This window comes from Oxyura jamaicensis, chromosome 7 (genome assembly GCF_011077185.1).
Source record: "Oxyura jamaicensis isolate SHBP4307 breed ruddy duck chromosome 7, BPBGC_Ojam_1.0, whole genome shotgun sequence".
In the NCBI taxonomy this organism is placed as follows: Eukaryota; Metazoa; Chordata; class Aves; order Anseriformes; family Anatidae; genus Oxyura; species Oxyura jamaicensis.
This window is the reverse complement of record NC_048899.1, coordinates 8,437,136-8,453,780: the sequence shown is the minus strand read 5'-3', so window position 1 is coordinate 8,453,780 and position 16,645 is coordinate 8,437,136. Positions and strand designations below refer to the sequence as shown.

The 16,645-nt window shown below is 45.7% G+C and overlaps 1 protein-coding gene across 7 annotated transcripts in view; it reads right to left on the bottom strand.

The window, feature by feature from the left end:
* VWC2L (von Willebrand factor C domain containing 2 like) overlaps nucleotides 1–16,645 on the bottom strand; it is a 38,346-nt gene that overhangs the window by 5,433 nt on the left and 16,268 nt on the right. For 3 of the 7 annotated variants that reach the window (XM_035331776.1, XM_035331775.1, XM_035331774.1), the window contains exon 3: nucleotides 12,916–13,045. The exons of 1 other annotated variant lie outside the window; for it this stretch is intronic. In XM_035331776.1, coding sequence (XP_035187667.1) covers nucleotides 12,916–13,045 — 130 coding nt within the window. Of the gene's footprint in view, nucleotides 1–4,893; nucleotides 7,474–12,030; nucleotides 12,835–12,915; nucleotides 13,046–16,645 lie in introns of those variants that run through there. 3 more of the 7 variants (XM_035331778.1, XM_035331777.1, XM_035331780.1) reach the window with 3 other exon arrangements.

Genomic DNA, 16,645 nt, shown 5'->3' with positions numbered 1-16,645 from the left:
GCTGGGAGCCACACGGATGTCTCCAGCAGCTGCAGGAGCAGCTTTGATCCACGTTTCCGTCCCCTGGTTTCCCTCTTCCGAGGGCGCATTACGCTACCTGAATTTAATGGTATCCATGGCACTTGCACAATGCCTTCTAATGGGGCCGTGCAAAGAGTCAGGTTGCTAATAAAATAAAATGAGCAGTGCTGGTTTTGCATGTGAATGGCTGCGTTTAACTAAACCATCAGATGGAAAGGGATCGTACTTGCCGTCGCTAATAATTCCGGGTGCCACTACAAATGCATTACCACAATCTGTGTGGGCTCTTACACTCAGGCGGATGCCGGGTGACATTATTCTGATGTGACAGGCCGGGAGAGCTATTCAGCACGGCAAGGTAGCAACTAGGAATGATGAAAGGCTGGGGGAAATTTACAGCAGGTACACGTGATTCTCCAACACCCCCCCAAGTTTTCAGAATGCTTCATTAGCCCTCACACTGGTCTATTTTATTTAGGTGTCTCCGGGCAAAGCTATTTTTACTCTCTGATCTTGGTGGCACCAGAGCTGAGCAGCTCATGGCCTTTTTTCACTGCTCCTGGAGTGACGCAAAGAAGACCTGGGGTGATGCTGCCCAGGTAGGCATGGGGAGGGCACAGCTGTGGGCACCCACCACCTCCTGTGGATACCCAGCAGCCAAACCCAGCAGATTCCCCCCACCAGCAGGGTTTTTCTGGGGGATTTAGGCTGGCCATCACCTTCTGTTGGCATTACAGGGCGTGTTAAGGGCAGGGGAGAGGTGGGTGTGCTGAACCAGGACCCCAGAAGGAAATCCCACAGTCATCACTTAAAAGTCGCTCCTGCCCTGCTCCTTCTCGCCTTCCTTTTTGCCTCTAGAAATTTATTTAAAAGCCAGAAGTGGGATTTAGATGTTAGAACAGCTACTGACCTGATGCGAGTTAGTGATTTTACAAAATGCCTAAAAAATGTCTTACTTACTTTAAAAGATTGATGTTTCCTATTGTATTTTTTCAATGCCAATTAATTACTTAATTCATTAGCAATGTAACACAAGAATAGTCTTTGAAAATCCAGTGCTTTGTGTAGATGCCTTTAATTATGGATAATTAAATACTGTGGAAGGACCTGATTATACCTCTGAGCATTTTCTAATCTGGAAAATGAAACACGGTCTTGTACTCTTCAATGCGCGTAGCGAAAGCTGAGCTCGACAGCCACTTGCAGGAATATTAGGGGGAAAAAAATAAAAAGGAAGCCCAAAATTTAGATCAGCGGAAGGTCTTCTCAACTAAAGGAGAAATTGCTGGGGAAGATCGAGGAATTTTGGCACACGTCTCCACACGGGGCTTTCCACTACTCATGCTGTGCTGGGATATTGTTATTTCCTTATTATACTCCTTATTTACACCTTATCTACACCTTTACTCCTTATTTTACATTTTATTTACTCCTTATTTACACCATGACCAATTCCTGCCCCCGAGGCTGAAAAGCAACAGATTTCCTTCTCCCTTAATTAAAAGCCACCAATGATGATGGCGAGGGAACATAAAGGTTTGCGGTGAGGTGAGGTTTGGTCCCTGCAAAATCCAGCCTGCCAGGCTCACCACCACTTTGACCTTACCATCTGGGAACATTTTGGCCATTTGGAGCTTATGTGGGGAATTTTGCTCTTTTTTTTTTTTCCCCACCAGGTTGGTGGAAAGCTGATGATTCCAGGCTGAAGTTCAACCAGCACCTGCAGAGCTGTTTTAATGAAAACTGCCCCTCTTGCAAGCGCTTTGTGCAGCGGAGAAAAGCCAGATCCTCACGGGGTAAATGGTGGCACCACCTTGATGTTCGGCACGGAAGAGCTCTCCAGCACCAATGCTGGACCTGTCCCCAGCTCGATGCTGGACCTGCCTCATCACTGGGGACACGTCCCTGCTCCTCCTGGGTGGATGTTGGGGTCCTGCTCCTTCTGCTCCAGCACCCGAGGGTTCAGTGCTGCAAGGGGGACACGCGTGTGACCGTCCCCAAAATGAGCGCTGCTCATCAGTCTGCGGCAGGGCCATCCACTCCACCTCCCCTTGGCACCCGGGGGGCACCTTCTTTGGGTGCCACATCCCCGTGGGGACTCTCAGCTCATCCCCAGGGTTCATCACAGCATCCCTGACCTGGACAGCATGAGCCTGTAGCAGTGCATTCACTCTCTCAAGGGTAGCCATGAAAAAATGTGGTTTCTGTGCAAAAATATAGCAAATCAGTTATTAATACTGATGACAGATTCCCATTTTTAATCAGTTTCCTTAGTAATTACTGCTCCACGGTTTCTGTAATACATTTCTTTTTTTGTTTGACACAGCTTGAAGAGTGACCAAAAATGATCTCCTCGTAGCACGGGGAGGGTGCGGGAGCCTTGCGCATGCCGACCACAGCGCGTCAAACAGAAGCCGGATAAATGCATCCATTAATTGGCACTAATTGCAGCCCGACGAGCAGGGTGGCAATTGCTGTGCTGCCGGCACGGGGCCGGTGCTCAGGAGATGAGGGCTGACGCAGGGAGATGCTGCACAAAGCCGGTGCAGGTGAGTAATCCACATGCACGAGGAGCCCCTTGGACAACAGCAGTGGCTGCAATGAGTCAGGGATCGCAGCGAGGCTCTTCTGGGCAGCACACCCCATGGCTCCTCGGCCCTAATGAAGTCAGAGCCTTGCAGATGAAAGCTCCAGTGCTGCACGGTGGCTGTGTGAAGTTCCTTAGAGGCAGACCAAGGAGCTGCCAGGGATTTACCTGCTGCCGGGGGCGGTGTGAAGGCAGGATGGTGTGTTGGTTCCCGAGGCAGAAACCACAAACCAGAGGGACGCACTGACCTGTGCTGATGAGATGCAGGAGAAATGCTGTAGTATCGCACAAGGACTCTTGTATCTCCCCTCTCCTGACATTTCCCGGGTGCTGTAATTAGGTGAGGGAGAGCAATTAAAGGCGCAAGTTGCCCCTTGTGAGTAGCAGAGCCTGCGGGCCTGATCCTGTAAGGTGCAGAGGGTTTCTTGGGAAGCTCTGGGTGCCTTCAGCTCTCTCCAGCCAGGCGTGGATGGTGGCAACCCCTCCATGGAGTCCATCCTGGACCTCACAGCTTACCCCAGCAAAGGCAACAGCCCAGTGGGAAGGATGTTTCATGCCACAGTCGGAATGTTGAGATGTCTGCTAGTCCTTTCCCACTCATTTTACCCCCTAAAATAAATTCAGAGCAGGTTCTCTAAAATAATCCGTCAGGCAAAAATGCCCTGCACCTTCCTCTTCATTTGATATTTCTTAATTAAAAAATATCTATATGCTACAACATGCCACCCGCCCAGGTTAGAGCCAGTGCATTTTGAAAGCATTGAAATGGGGCATCTCAGCATTCCAAGCTTTTTTTTTTTCCATCTTTTTTTTTTTTTTTTTTTGAGGTAGGAACAGCCAGTTTGCAATAACTGGCCTTTTTCCAAGGAACACGGCTGTGAGTCAGCAGTTTCTGACCAGCACATCCCCATCCTCTTCAAATGCTCTCAACCAGCTACAGTGAAAAAAAGTCTGATCTTTGAAGAGCGTTGGAGAAGTCTGTGTGCACCCTCACGCAGACCACTTCTCACGATCTAGCCCTGTGCAGGACACCGATGCTTTTATTTGTGGTACCTCACCTCCTGCTCCCTTTATTCTCAGCACTGTGAGCTTCTCTACCAGCACAAAATTGCTGCCACAACATGTTCTTAATTGGGACGAAAACATGGCTTATTTTATGTGTAAGCAAGATACATCACTTTACATCAGTTGTGGGACTGGAACGTATCTAGATCTTTTTTTCCAAGCTACTTGTTGAATTCCTTGTGGCAACTCCAGTTGCAGAGATGGGTACAAGTGGAATACGCACATCCTAGAGTTTATCTAAAAAGAATAAACCTGGTGAGCCCCCATGCACAAGGAATACATCGTTCACATAGCACAGGATACATGTGATGAGGCTGTAGGGGCTCTGGGATATCTAAGGGAAGACTTGGTTGCCTTTCCACATTCCTAGGAGATGAAATCTAACTTTTATTAGACATTTTCTGTGCAAAAATAAGGTTAAATGTATTTGATGGGATGACACATCTGGAATTTGTGCTGGTTGGTACTGTGGTCATACACAGGGCAGGTTTCACTGGAATCCTGTTTGCTCTATGGGACTGGCAGTGTTTGGTGCTTTCCAGGCTGTTTTCGCTGTGGCTCAGACGTGCCAGCAGCTACTTGGTGCTGATGATGAGGGTGCCACGGTGAACTTCCTAGCCCTTGTTTTGCTGTATCAGCAGGGCCAGAGACGCCGAGGAACCAAGCCAGACTAACAAAACCAGGCAGAGCAAAGAAGGCAACATCCTCTCCTCTTTTCTACTGGGCGTTTATTTGCTGATGACCAAGCCTAAGCTCTTCAATCTTAGGTATTAATTCAGATCAACATTGCAGATGGGTTTTCCAAACAGAAACAGAAAAAAAAAAAAAACAACCAATCAACCAACCAACCAAACAAACAAAAAAACACACAAGCAGTTACCCCCCAGCCAGCCAAGCTCTTTGCACCCTGCCCTGTCCAGGAGATGTACTCTGCCAGAAAATCAGGGGTAGAGATGAAAAAAAATGCACCACAAAAATATTTTCTAATCTCTCCAGACAAACTGTCTGATGAGATTGCAAGTGTAACAGGCTAGGACGATGTGCAAATATGCAGTAATATTCAGAATGAGATTGCTGTGCTGATTTCCTTCACAAAGGTGTGCAGGGGTAGGAGAGATGCGGGACCCTACCAAGAAGCAGAGGGGATGGAGAAAGCTAAAAAAGGTGGGGGGAAGGAGAGGAAGCAGGAGAAGAAATCTTCGAAGTGCCTTTTTTTAAAAAATTCTAAGTCTTCTCAGACTTGCTTAGCTCTAATCTTTAATTCATATTTTCATTACAGTCTCTTTGCTCTGTAAAGTCTGCATTTCATGTAAAAGGAGCAGCTCAAACATCAATTATTTGACATAAGTCAACCCCTTGTTAAAGTCCTCTACTCTACATATATGTTGGCTCCAATAAAAGAAGCATTAAACATTCATTAAATTAGAAATACATGAAGACAGTGTCTGCCACTCTTCCCATACAGATATGCTTAATAATCCCAACCTTCGAGAGGAGCAGAAGCAAACCCATCTCTAATCCTTTCAGAAAGCCTGACCATGCACAACACCCCAGCCTCCTGCAATTTGCCTGTGAGTCACCCAGAGATATTAGCTCTTGCAGGTCAGATCCTCAGTGTGAGTAAATCCGAGCAAACCAACGCTGCTGGCATTACACCAAGTGACACGGACTCAGGAGTTGGCTCCAGGTTTCTCTTGCAGCAAAGTGGTTTACAGCAATGTAATTGGATAAAAACGTCGCTTTTGGTCTTTTACATTGCACGAATAATCTGATTATGTGGGGGACAGCAACAACCACCCCTGTCTGAATTTCAGTATTGCCTGGGCTGCTTATGTTCTGCAAAAGGAACCTGGTTTCCCAACAGGAATCTAGGAAATTCTTCACCAAAAAAAAAACCAAGCCCACCCCCTCCTCTATAAAATGCTACTGCGACAACAGTGGATCTGGAACCACTTCTGCCATAGACTTGTGCACACAGATGTCAGCAGCATTTTCCCAATGGGAAACAATCCCCAGTAAACAAATGCTTCTTCATAAGTATCTCCGAGTTTAAAGACCAACGCAGACCACACATAACATGTTTCCAACACCTCCGTGAGCTGTGTCCTTATAATGAGAGCTTTGGAGCAAGTCCCATCCACCAAATGACTTCTCATAATCCTCCGCAGACCTCCTCTTCAGGGTGATGGTAGACATTCATTTAAAGCTCTGCTGGGCATGGAAACATGGTTAGGACCTCGGGTACAAATTCAGGATGGTGGCTTTCAGCTCCTGCCTGGCAGAGTCTTCTCCTGCCTTTAATATGTGAACGATCCTTTTCTTGCTTCCTGGGCAAAGGAAAAGGCCACAAACACTTGGGAAGCACTTAGCTGACCTGTAAGCTCACAGATGAACATTTTGGGTGGCAATGGGCTGTCATCCCGCTGGCTCCCCACTGCAGCACTCCCTGCATAGGGCTTTTCCTGGCAGCGTCCCAGTCGCTCTCATGCTACACAGTCCCACAGCTACTGCTTCGTGTGAGCACTGAGCTGTGTGGTGGAGTTGATCACATTTACCACCGGCCTGTTCGTGTCTTTTTTATTCTCTAAAGGCCTTTCCACTCCCTCCCCTCTTAAAGTTTCTCCTTCTTCTATGCTTTAGGAGGTGGTAAATTCAACCCAGCCCTGCTTGATGCTACCCAGCGCTGGGGTGGCTCATTTTGGAAGATTTATTTGTATAGCTTTCCAAAGCTTCTCACCCAAATCAGATGACTTCCAACAGCTGTGTCCACAGGGAGCAGGTCATAGTCCTGATTCAGCAGCATCTTTAAGCATCCGCACGAGATTTCCAAAAGCAGCAGAGGGGTTTACAGATTCCTATGCACCTAACTCTCATCAGAAAATGCGGCGTCTACCAGCCTTTAACCAGTTGGCCCGAAGTAATGGAGGTGAACAAGCTCAGCTGAAAATCAATTTCAGTGAAATAACATCTTTTTAAAGGAACAGTAGAGCAAGTACTGAAGTATTTTGTTGGGTCAGTGGTGGCCTGGCCCAAATATACCGCCTTGTTTTCAGTCTTGATCTTTTACCAGTTTTTAAATCAATCCCTTTCTTCCTTGGTTGGTAATCAAATCACTCCTTTAATTGAGCTAACAGGGCACCGCAGTTTATGTTCCTGCTGGTAAACACAAAGAACATTAGCTGACAAACAATCAAAAAGGCATCCTTTGTAGTCTCAGGAATTTTCTTTTGTGTTCAGCCTTCCATAAGCATTGATTTTCATAGGCAGGCACGAAGCCTTGATGTACCAGGCTCTGCCATCGCTATGTTAAGGCCGCTTCTACAAGCGCTGCAAAAAACAGGAGACTCCTGATTTGGGATGGTGTCCAAAATGGAAGAAGACTCCCAATCCGGGCTGGCATCTTTTTGTCAGCACAAAAGGAATCAGCTGTAGAACAACCATCAGCCCCCATGCCCTGGGTGAATGCTGCGTGACGAGGAGCAGGTCCTTCCCGTGGCCGCTCAGCGTGCCGTCCAAAAGGGCTGCTGGCCGTGGGGGCAACAGAGTACCCAAAAAGCTGGCTGGCTGCTGTCAATTCTTCATCCACCAAGAGCAAAGGGTGATGTGGCTATGCTACGCTACCGGTTTCGGTCTCTCCGACCTACGAAGAGGGTTGTGGAGTCCAGCAAAGTCCAGCATGGGAGATATGTCCTCTTCTTGGCCGGTCACACTCAACTTGCATTTGCACAATCAATCAGCATATTGCATAGACTTTGACTGAAGGGGTTTTAAATCTTAAAATGTGGCCATTTCAGGACTTCCTGAAATAAATTAGAAGAGGAATTTTATTTAGTTTTTTTTCTTTTTTTTCTAAAGGAATTTCCCCATGGCTCCAAACCACTGCTTTCCATAAAGTAAATGAATATGAAGTCTTCTCGTGTCGTCTTGCCACATTTTCTGTGTTGTCTTTATTCTGCAACAGTTGTATATAATCAAATGGCAGACAAAACATCCTTTCCCCAAACCTTCATTTTTTTTCCTCACACTTTAATTTTTTTTTCCTCATCTCATTGATTTTTTTTTTGGTCAATGATCATGTTAGAAGCAGATGCTTTCCAAAACAATGACGTGGAGAGTCAGTGATCCACATCTTGCAGATAAAGAACAAGCAACATTTATGCAGTAAAGCACAGGTAACTTACTGTCCAGGCACTGGATTATATGGTATTAAAATCTTGGCACATTTCAAGATATCCAATAATTTGGAACAATACAGACCACATGGGAAAGTTCTTTCTGTCAATATTGGTTAATGACTTGCACTGTTAATCCAGTACCCTAACCTATAATACAGTAAGCAATTTACATTTATATGGAGCCTTTTTTCCCCCAAAATCACAAAGGGCTTTGCAAAACTAACACTCCCACAGCACAGTACCTGGGCCCTGATTGGGTTGTCTTGCTGATTCAGAAGGAAGAGCCCTGGGCACTGACTGAATGGCAGCATCTCCGTGTATTTGGTGAAGGAAAGGCTGCCCCTGGCTTTGTTGGGCTGGGGAACTCCTTAGGGGATGCTCTGGGCAAAACACATCGTGGTACGGAAGGAACAGGCTGGGGCGCCGAATGCTGATTTCAAATTAACTTGAACTGAGAAATAATGAGCAGCGAGTTTATATTCTCAGCAAATTAAGGGAGAAGCTTAGGTAAAATGTGGCTTTATGTGCTTGGAAATAAATTATCATATGCATGGAAATAAATTATTATTTATTTGGTTTTGTGCTCATGCCCTCAAATATGAAGATGTTTGTATGGAATTATTAATATTTATAGCACATTATAATAAATACCCATAACAGCTTTGCCTGAATACATGCTACTTTCCCAAGGTAAAGTCTACTGAAGGTCAAACGGATCTTTCACTTGTGCATGGAGGGCAGGAACAGAGCCTTTACTTTGAAATCTGGATCAACTGTGGTAATTTAGAACTTTAATTAAAGACTCAGTGACAGATTATCTACGAGACGTCTTCCTGCTGCCCAGTATTTCATCACGAATGCCTCCAGAAGCCAGTGCTAAACTGAGTAAGAACACTTGCCAGGAAGTATTTCACCGCAGACGTGTTAGCTTTTATCTGTCTTGTTGTGTAACAAATTCTTTTGTTGAGGGTTGGTGGCAACAAAAATTAAATTAAGAGCAAAACCAGACCCCCAAACAGAGATTTATAACGCTTCTTCTGTTCATCCCTCAAGAAAATGAAAGTGCCAAGGCAAAGTCTAGTATTTTAGCAATTGTGTTAATGTATGTGTAAATGGCCGAAGGCGCCTTTGAAACGCACTGAAAAGAATTTCACACTTCAGAGAGGGGAAAGAAGTTAACAATTCTATTGTGGCTTTTATTGGAATTTTAAAATTAATTTCCCTGAGACAGCTGTGCCATAAAAATCCCCCATGATGATGAAGTTTTGCTAATGTCGGGATTATTTTTGGATTCAATGCTGAGGGCGTGCTTTGCAGAATCTGAAGAGGGTGGGACCCAGGGGATGGGTCCACCTGGGCACCACCAGAGGATGATGACCACCTGGGCATGCCTACAGCCCTAGGTGCAGGAGGATGGGACCTCGTGGGGGATTTTTGCACAGAAAGGCTTCGGTGGGAGCGGGGTGGATGGATGATCTTGCCCAACTGATGGAGCGCCTGGGGGCAGGAGGGATGGCACAGCCCACGGCAGCCCCATCTTGACTTTAACAGTAATAGGCAAGTTTTGGGTCCCGTGGAGGAGAGAGTTAACAGGAGCTGACATGCTTTTGTCTGGAGAAGCCACAATGACTAGAAATAAAAACTCCGGGCCATGATTCTGCGGTCTGTCACTACCAGGAAATGTGAAATCCACTGACCTTTCATCTCCACAACAGAAATGCTGCACAGCACCTGGAGCCATCGCCCTTAAAACGCACTCTGACAACCCAAAGATGATGGGCCACGAAGGAGAAAATGTCCTCTCCTTCTCTCACCCCTAAATTTTGGCCTCCCCATGAACTCAGCTTGCTCTGTGTGCGGTGCGGGTCCCGTGCCCAGCAGAGCCAGTATTGCACGAGCCATGTGCATTTAGCAAAGCACGAGGTAACAATTCCATTTCTTTTGACAACAAGGAATAAATCTCCAAAGCCGCTTGTTCAGACTGCTCTTAAACGATAGTAGAGGGAGGGAAATTGATATTGGCTTTTTATGAATCTTCAGGTCAGGTGCGTTAGAATCAACAGATTTTTGCATTAACCTCACTGCTTCACAGCACTTTTGCCCTTGGCAAGACATAATTAAGAAAGGCATGAAAATCTATCTGAATGTATCGAGAGGAAATTATTCTCCAGTTAATGGCAGCAACAGCTAAGCAAGCAAGCAAACCATGCTGCTAGCAGAGCACAGCAAATGATGCAGGGCTGTGTTTTAAACCAAAACAAGGATTTTCCTCACCACAATTTCAAGGAGCAGCTTTTGAAATGAGGATTTGTACTACATGTTGTTCTGGGGATTAACACCCCCCCCCCCGCGCCCCCAACAGCTGTAGCCCTTGAGCTCTGCTCTCTGCTGATCTAAAAGGATGACCACAGGGACTGAGACTAAGCTAAAATCTTTTCATCACACCGAGACGTGGCACTGTAATGTCTTCACTGCTTTGGTAGAAAGAAAACACTACTGGATGGAAGGAAAAAGAAAAAGAAGAAAAAAACAAATTACAAAAAAAGAGGGATTTTGGTCATTTAAGTGGGACTGTCAGCTTGTGTTATCTTCATGCATTTGTGAAACTGAACTTTAATTGACTGGCTGCAGTAGAAAGCTGAAAGATAAAATCATGGTCTCAAGATGAGCAGACAGCTTCAAATGTTGTGATCCTCATTCATTAGGATGTGTCAGAGGGGTTGGGAGGGGAAGAGGCACAGCAATGTCTGTTATTCTTTCACATGAAGTTACCAAAATGTTAGAGGGAAGCAAAGGCTGGCTCCACTCTCCAAGCTACATCCAAGAAGAATAACAAAATTTGCTCATCTGGTTCCCTGCGACAACCAAGACTATCTTGGCACCCACTTATTTCTATCGCTTTGCAAATTATTTCATTCTATTTGTGAAGGATAAAGTCAGAATTACAAGCATTAGCCAAATATCCACCAGTCAGCACAGCCTGCAGCAGGAGGAGCTGAAAGCCCTCTGGGGGAGTCCTGGCATCTCTTCCCCACGGCCAGGCTGGGACATAAAGAGGGGCTCCCCTACAGAAAACCCCCATGCAGATACCCTCAAGGGATGACCATGCCACCACGCCTCCTCCTCTTCATTCGATGCCAACTCAGAGCAGCAAGAACTGGTCCCCAGAGACCCCTGAGGTATGCAGACTGCTCTTGAGAGGATGTTAAGAAGTACTTCCTTGCCTAAACCAGGTTTCAGAGAACTTTATAGCTGTCTCCAACAGATGAGTAGAGGAATTTGGTAAATGCATGGATGAAGCCTCCTGGCATCTAGCTGAGGGTCTCCATCACTACACCATGCCCTGAGCCCCTTCTGCAGGTATCTGATTTTTTTTTATTTCCTCCTGTCCTCACTCCCATCAGTAGGAGCTGCTCCTTTCCCTGGTTCTGTTTTTGGAAGAAGGATGCTGCCCACTCCCAGTCACCGGGATGATAGGGACTAGAGCCACTGGCCCCTGAAGTCCACCAGACATGGGGGAGTTTAGTTATTGGGGGTCATGGTGGTGGAGCGTTGGTGCAGCGGCTCCTGGACCTCTGTGAAGCCACCTTTGAGTCTGCACTCCTGGGAAGCCCGAGCAATGTTCACAGCTTGGATTTGTGAGAAGTGAACCGGGTGGGGAAGAACTGGCAGGGGAGGGGGATTCAGCACAGTGCCCTGTAAGCAATGGGAACACAAAGTCCAAAACCACACCAACAGTGTTTGTTCAGGTGCAAAAGAGACCAAGCTACGGGTACAGACACCAGGATGGCCAACCCAGCCTCTCCTGATCAGCAGGGTGCCTCATGACAGTTTTTTGTGCTCTTGTTGAATGCAATGGGAAACTTTGCACCCAACCACAGTGGGCCACATGCAAAGACAGTGGATACAGCTGATCAAAACCCCTTTTCCCTGAAATTTACTTGCAACAAACTAATGAGATTTCCTACAGACATTTTTCTGCTTTCCAACAGACACGTAAAATTCTAAATGATATCTTTAATAATACTGTTGAGTATGGTTTAATATAGACCTCTGGATTTCAATCCTATTGGCATAATTTCCCAGACTGCTCAGAATTGTTCCAATTCCTTTAGCAAAAATATTTTGCATTTCCAATAGTTTCCTTTTCCTCTGTCTCAAAGAGCAGAAAATGTGTTGAAAATGTTATTTCTCTGAAAACATTTTCATTTGTGACCCAAAAGCAACCATTACTCTTTCATCCAGCAGTGGTGATGCATGTAAGAGGAAATAGACATGGGCAGCAAAGTCTAAACGCGCGTAGATGAGTCGAAGCAGCCACTTCTCATGTTAAGAAAGCCATGAAGAGGTCTATGTGAAGCCAGCCCCCCTCTTAATCTGTCTTCATATCTACATCAGGAGAAAGGTGCTTTTTCAGTGATGTACGTATAGGGGCTGCGATACGAGACCTGGGTGACCTTCTTGGAAACAGATTTATTTTCCAAAGAGGTACCTTCAGTCATCCCAAAGCCTTTTTTGGCAGTCTTGCTGAATCCTACTCCAATTCATGAATCTGCAGCAGAACAACAAGGGCCAATGCTACGTACAGAGATTCTAGCACACAACTTTCAATGTTATGGGCTTGGCCAGTGTCTTAGCAGTCCCAGTGGGAGTTTGGCCATTGATTTCAATGAGTTTTCCCCTGGCCTTTGGTAATAATCATTGGCTTCTTAATTTAGGGACAAAGATTCTGCTCTTTCCTTATATACTTGATTTCATTTGGGACTATGAGTAAAACACAAAGATGTGAAATGACCATTGCCGATATCAGGACTTAATCCTATAAAGCCTTACTTAAGTCAGCAATCCCAAAACCTTCAATATGATGACACAGGCCAGGGAGGGGAGCCTACATTTTTGTAGCTGTCATCTCATAACCGAAGCCCATATAGATGGAGGAGTAACAGCCCCAACCAACGCCAGTCTGTGCCAATGGAAGCGAATCTCCTGGCAATGCATTGGTAATGACATTTTAAGAAAATGTTTCCTTTATACCTCTTTGTTAAAGCCAATACAGTACTTTCTTACCATTTTTGCAGACCGGACAACACTGCTCTGGTTCATAGACTGGGTTGACACACTCGGGAACTGCGCAGTCTGCTACAACACAGTGAACTTCATTGCTGGGCTCGCAGCGACACCATTCGCATGGCGAGGGCTAGGAACAAATCTAAAATTAGCCCGTTTCCTCCAGCAGCTCACAAGTTTGCAACATTTCTAGCTTGCCATAAGATAAACACATCAGCGTTTAATACGTCTTGACTGCATTCATTCATCATGGGTAAAAACAAATTAACCTATAGGACAAAACATCAACATCTGAAATAGGCAACCAGAACATTAGAAAAACCAGCAAGCACGGTATTTGTTTGCTCAGAGGGTGTATCTTTTGCCAGCCTTTAGGTCTTGTCAGTAAGAAGACCGAGCTGAAGGACCAGGTCTAAAAGAGGTTTGATGGAGAGACCCACCTGCTCGTCTGACACTGCACACCTCCTTAATATAACCATTGCATCTGGCCCCAGCCCCACTCCTGCCTGTTTTAACGAGGTTTGTGAGAAAGTGCCTCCCGCTGTGAGTAATTAAGAGCCTGAATAACTCTGCTGAAGTCAGGGAGTCTTGGATTAAAGCACCCAGCTAAATGGTTTCGTTTCAGCTCCATCAATTCAAAGAGGAATCTATCTACCTCCAAATGTACAAATGGTAGAGCTGTCGCTGCCTCACTCTGGGAGAAGCTGTGAAAATCTGTTGAAAAATAGGAAGGTCAGTGTTTAGGGTTCCCCATATCCTTATATGTTTGCAAGTGTGCTGGAAGAATGGCAACAGAGCTAAGAAAGGACAAGAAGAAGGGAATGTGAAAGGAAAATAACTTCCTTTCAGTACCTGTGGGCTCAATACCTAGCTCCCAATTCCTCAGCTATGGTAGCTCCATCACTAACGCTTGAACGAGTAAATGTGGATACTGGAACAAATGCTGCTTTCGGTTGCATCAGTGGGAATCTGCAGCAATCGGAATTCCTCTGTGTTCAGAACAAACAAGCAAGATGCAAACAAAAAACAGCATCATCCCCAGGTGTTTCAAACCTCAGTGATGTGTCACTCACTTCTCCAAGACAGACACAACCTCACGAGCCCAGGTTCTGGCAGGTAAAAAGCTTTTCAGTTCACCTCTAAGAAGCTCCATATGTCTTGAGTCAAATAATTTATTCCCAGGAAATTCATTTCTACCTTAAAATGCACTAATTAAAGCTTCCCTTGCTTTGTCTCAGCATCTGCAGTCTATAATTCCTATCACCTCTCATTTGCTCACGGCTTTGGCAATTTAGATAAAATCAGCACTCCTTGAGCAAGGGAAGAAGTCTGTGGAGGTGGAATTCCTCTCTCTAATTATCTTTCCTCATTCAATCCTGCTTTGATTTCTGTCTGAAGCACCAGGAATCTAAATTAATTTGACTGACATTTCTTATTCGAGGCTATTTAATACGAAGAAACAATGCAGAAGGAAATAGACAGAACTATTTGCTGAGGGATCAATAAGAAAATTGCTGCTTTATTTTTACTCATTTTAATCGCTAATTATATGGAGCAGTAGAAAGAGATCTTTGGATTTGTGGAGGCTTTCACTGACGTATCCTTCGCTTTTGTCCCCATCTCCACTACTCCAGCAGCCGCAATCCTAAGAAGCAGTGCGATGTGCTGCCAGGGCTGCCGCCCCATCTACTGCTTGAAGATGATCAGCAGATGTAGAAGATGCCCCTGAACGAATGTGCAGCTGAGTAAATGAGACATGACACACACATCTTTTGCTATTATGTTGTCGGGGTAACTTGAAAATGACGCTGTAATAAACCGCGATGTTGCTTGACACCGAAAGCAGCTTTTCAGGAGGGAAAAGCTGCACACAATTACCAAAATAAAAGTGGGCCTTGGCAGTAGGCACAAACTACAGAACTTTTCTCAGCCACCTCTTCTTCCCCATCCTATCAAGTTCAAACTGTGTGGACTTGCCGCCAGGACTTTCCTTCCTCAATCTGACCATTTTGCTCATGTGCCAGTGCCCCTTTGTGGTGGCTCTCACCCAGCTCCGCACCTCCACAGGCGGCTCAGCCCTTCCTGCCCACAGATTTTATGAATGCCTCAGCACTTTCTCCCACCAGCCGTGTTTTGGGATCTTATTTCCAGACCCCTTTCAGAAAGCACTTTGCCCCAGGCAAACTGATAAATCTGATTTATGGGCCATTTCCCCTGGAGCTCCACTTCCCGTGGAACGACTATGGGATGCAGGCCAGAAAGTCCTCTATTTATCTGCATAGGCAGCAGGGAGACCAAGCAGAGAACTGACAAACTGGGAACCACTGAAGGAACTGGGAACCAGGGAAAGATCCCAAAGTTTTGTTTCCCAATCCTTTCATCTACTTCGTTTGCTCTTATTTTTCTCCTGCCATGGCAATTCCTCTTCTGGTTTTTAAGGGACCCGCTAGGCAGCTTTGCCAATCTTCACAAGTTCCAGAATCTGGATTTCAAGTTTTATCCCCCACGGAGCTGGGGTGCTTTCCATCACCAGTTAACACCAGTCCCTGAAAAGAAACTCCCATCCCTACTGAGAAAGAAAGCTGAGAAAATATGGAGGGTTTCTGAAGTATGAAGGAGAAAGGACACAAATCAGAGGCTCTGCCATTCCCACATGGACAGAGCAAACACTTTATTGGTGTCCCTTAAGCTGATATTCTGGAAAAAAAGGTTAAGATTAAAGGATCATAAAAGGCTTGGGCCAGAAGGTGATTTACACACTGCACCTGTCCATGGCAGAATAATCTCTTGGAAGACTCTCTGGGGAAAGATTTGTTAGGAAGGATTTCATGACATTGAGAGATATTGGTGCAGAAACTTTCTTCTCACCATTGCCTGACATGAAAGGAAGTTCCCAGTGCCCAGTCGGACACAGATACAGACCCACACACCAGCTGCACCCCTACACCCTTAATTTCAAGGTGTGTTTTGGGCAACAGACCTATCATTAAACCAGAGGAGCAAACCTTTTGCTGAAGGTAGCAGCACCACGTTTCCCATTACCTGGGGAAACCAGTGCAAAGCACCTGAAAGCCTTTTCACCCAGTTTTCACTAATGACCCTCAGGAGAACTGGCGAGGAAAGACCTTTGATGTCACTGTCTGTGCAGGGGCTGAGACAAGCCAAGTTGGGAAGAAGACGTGGCTGATACCTGACCACCATTTGGTGCCTTTTGTGAGCAGAGGAAGTGGGAATCAGCACCCAAATGACCTTCTCAGTCTCAGCACTGGCTCTGCTTCACCTCTCCTCCTACCGGTCACTTTGAGAGAGCACAAAAGCACAAACAAGGATGCAGACCCTGGACACCCTTGCTTACAAGCCTCACCTAAGCTCACAGCCCAACTGGAAAACCTTGGTCTCAGGTGTTGTCAAACGGGAAACATCTGCAGCCAGCGAAGTTCATTAACAAAGGAGGAGGGAAGGAAAATTAAAACAGAGAATAGAGAATACACATGGCTAATAAAGATTTTATGTGCCTGAGCACATAATGATAATCTTGATAGATGACATAAACAAACAAACAAACAAGGCAGCAAAGGAAACACAATGCAAACCAGGATACACCGTGAGCAGAGGAAATCAGGAGACCAAACCAGATGTGGATACTGTATCTCCTAATCTTTACTCTTGCTCCCATACACACACCAGCTCTGCACCATTTTCACCCTCTCTTTGGAAGCAAATGCCAGCA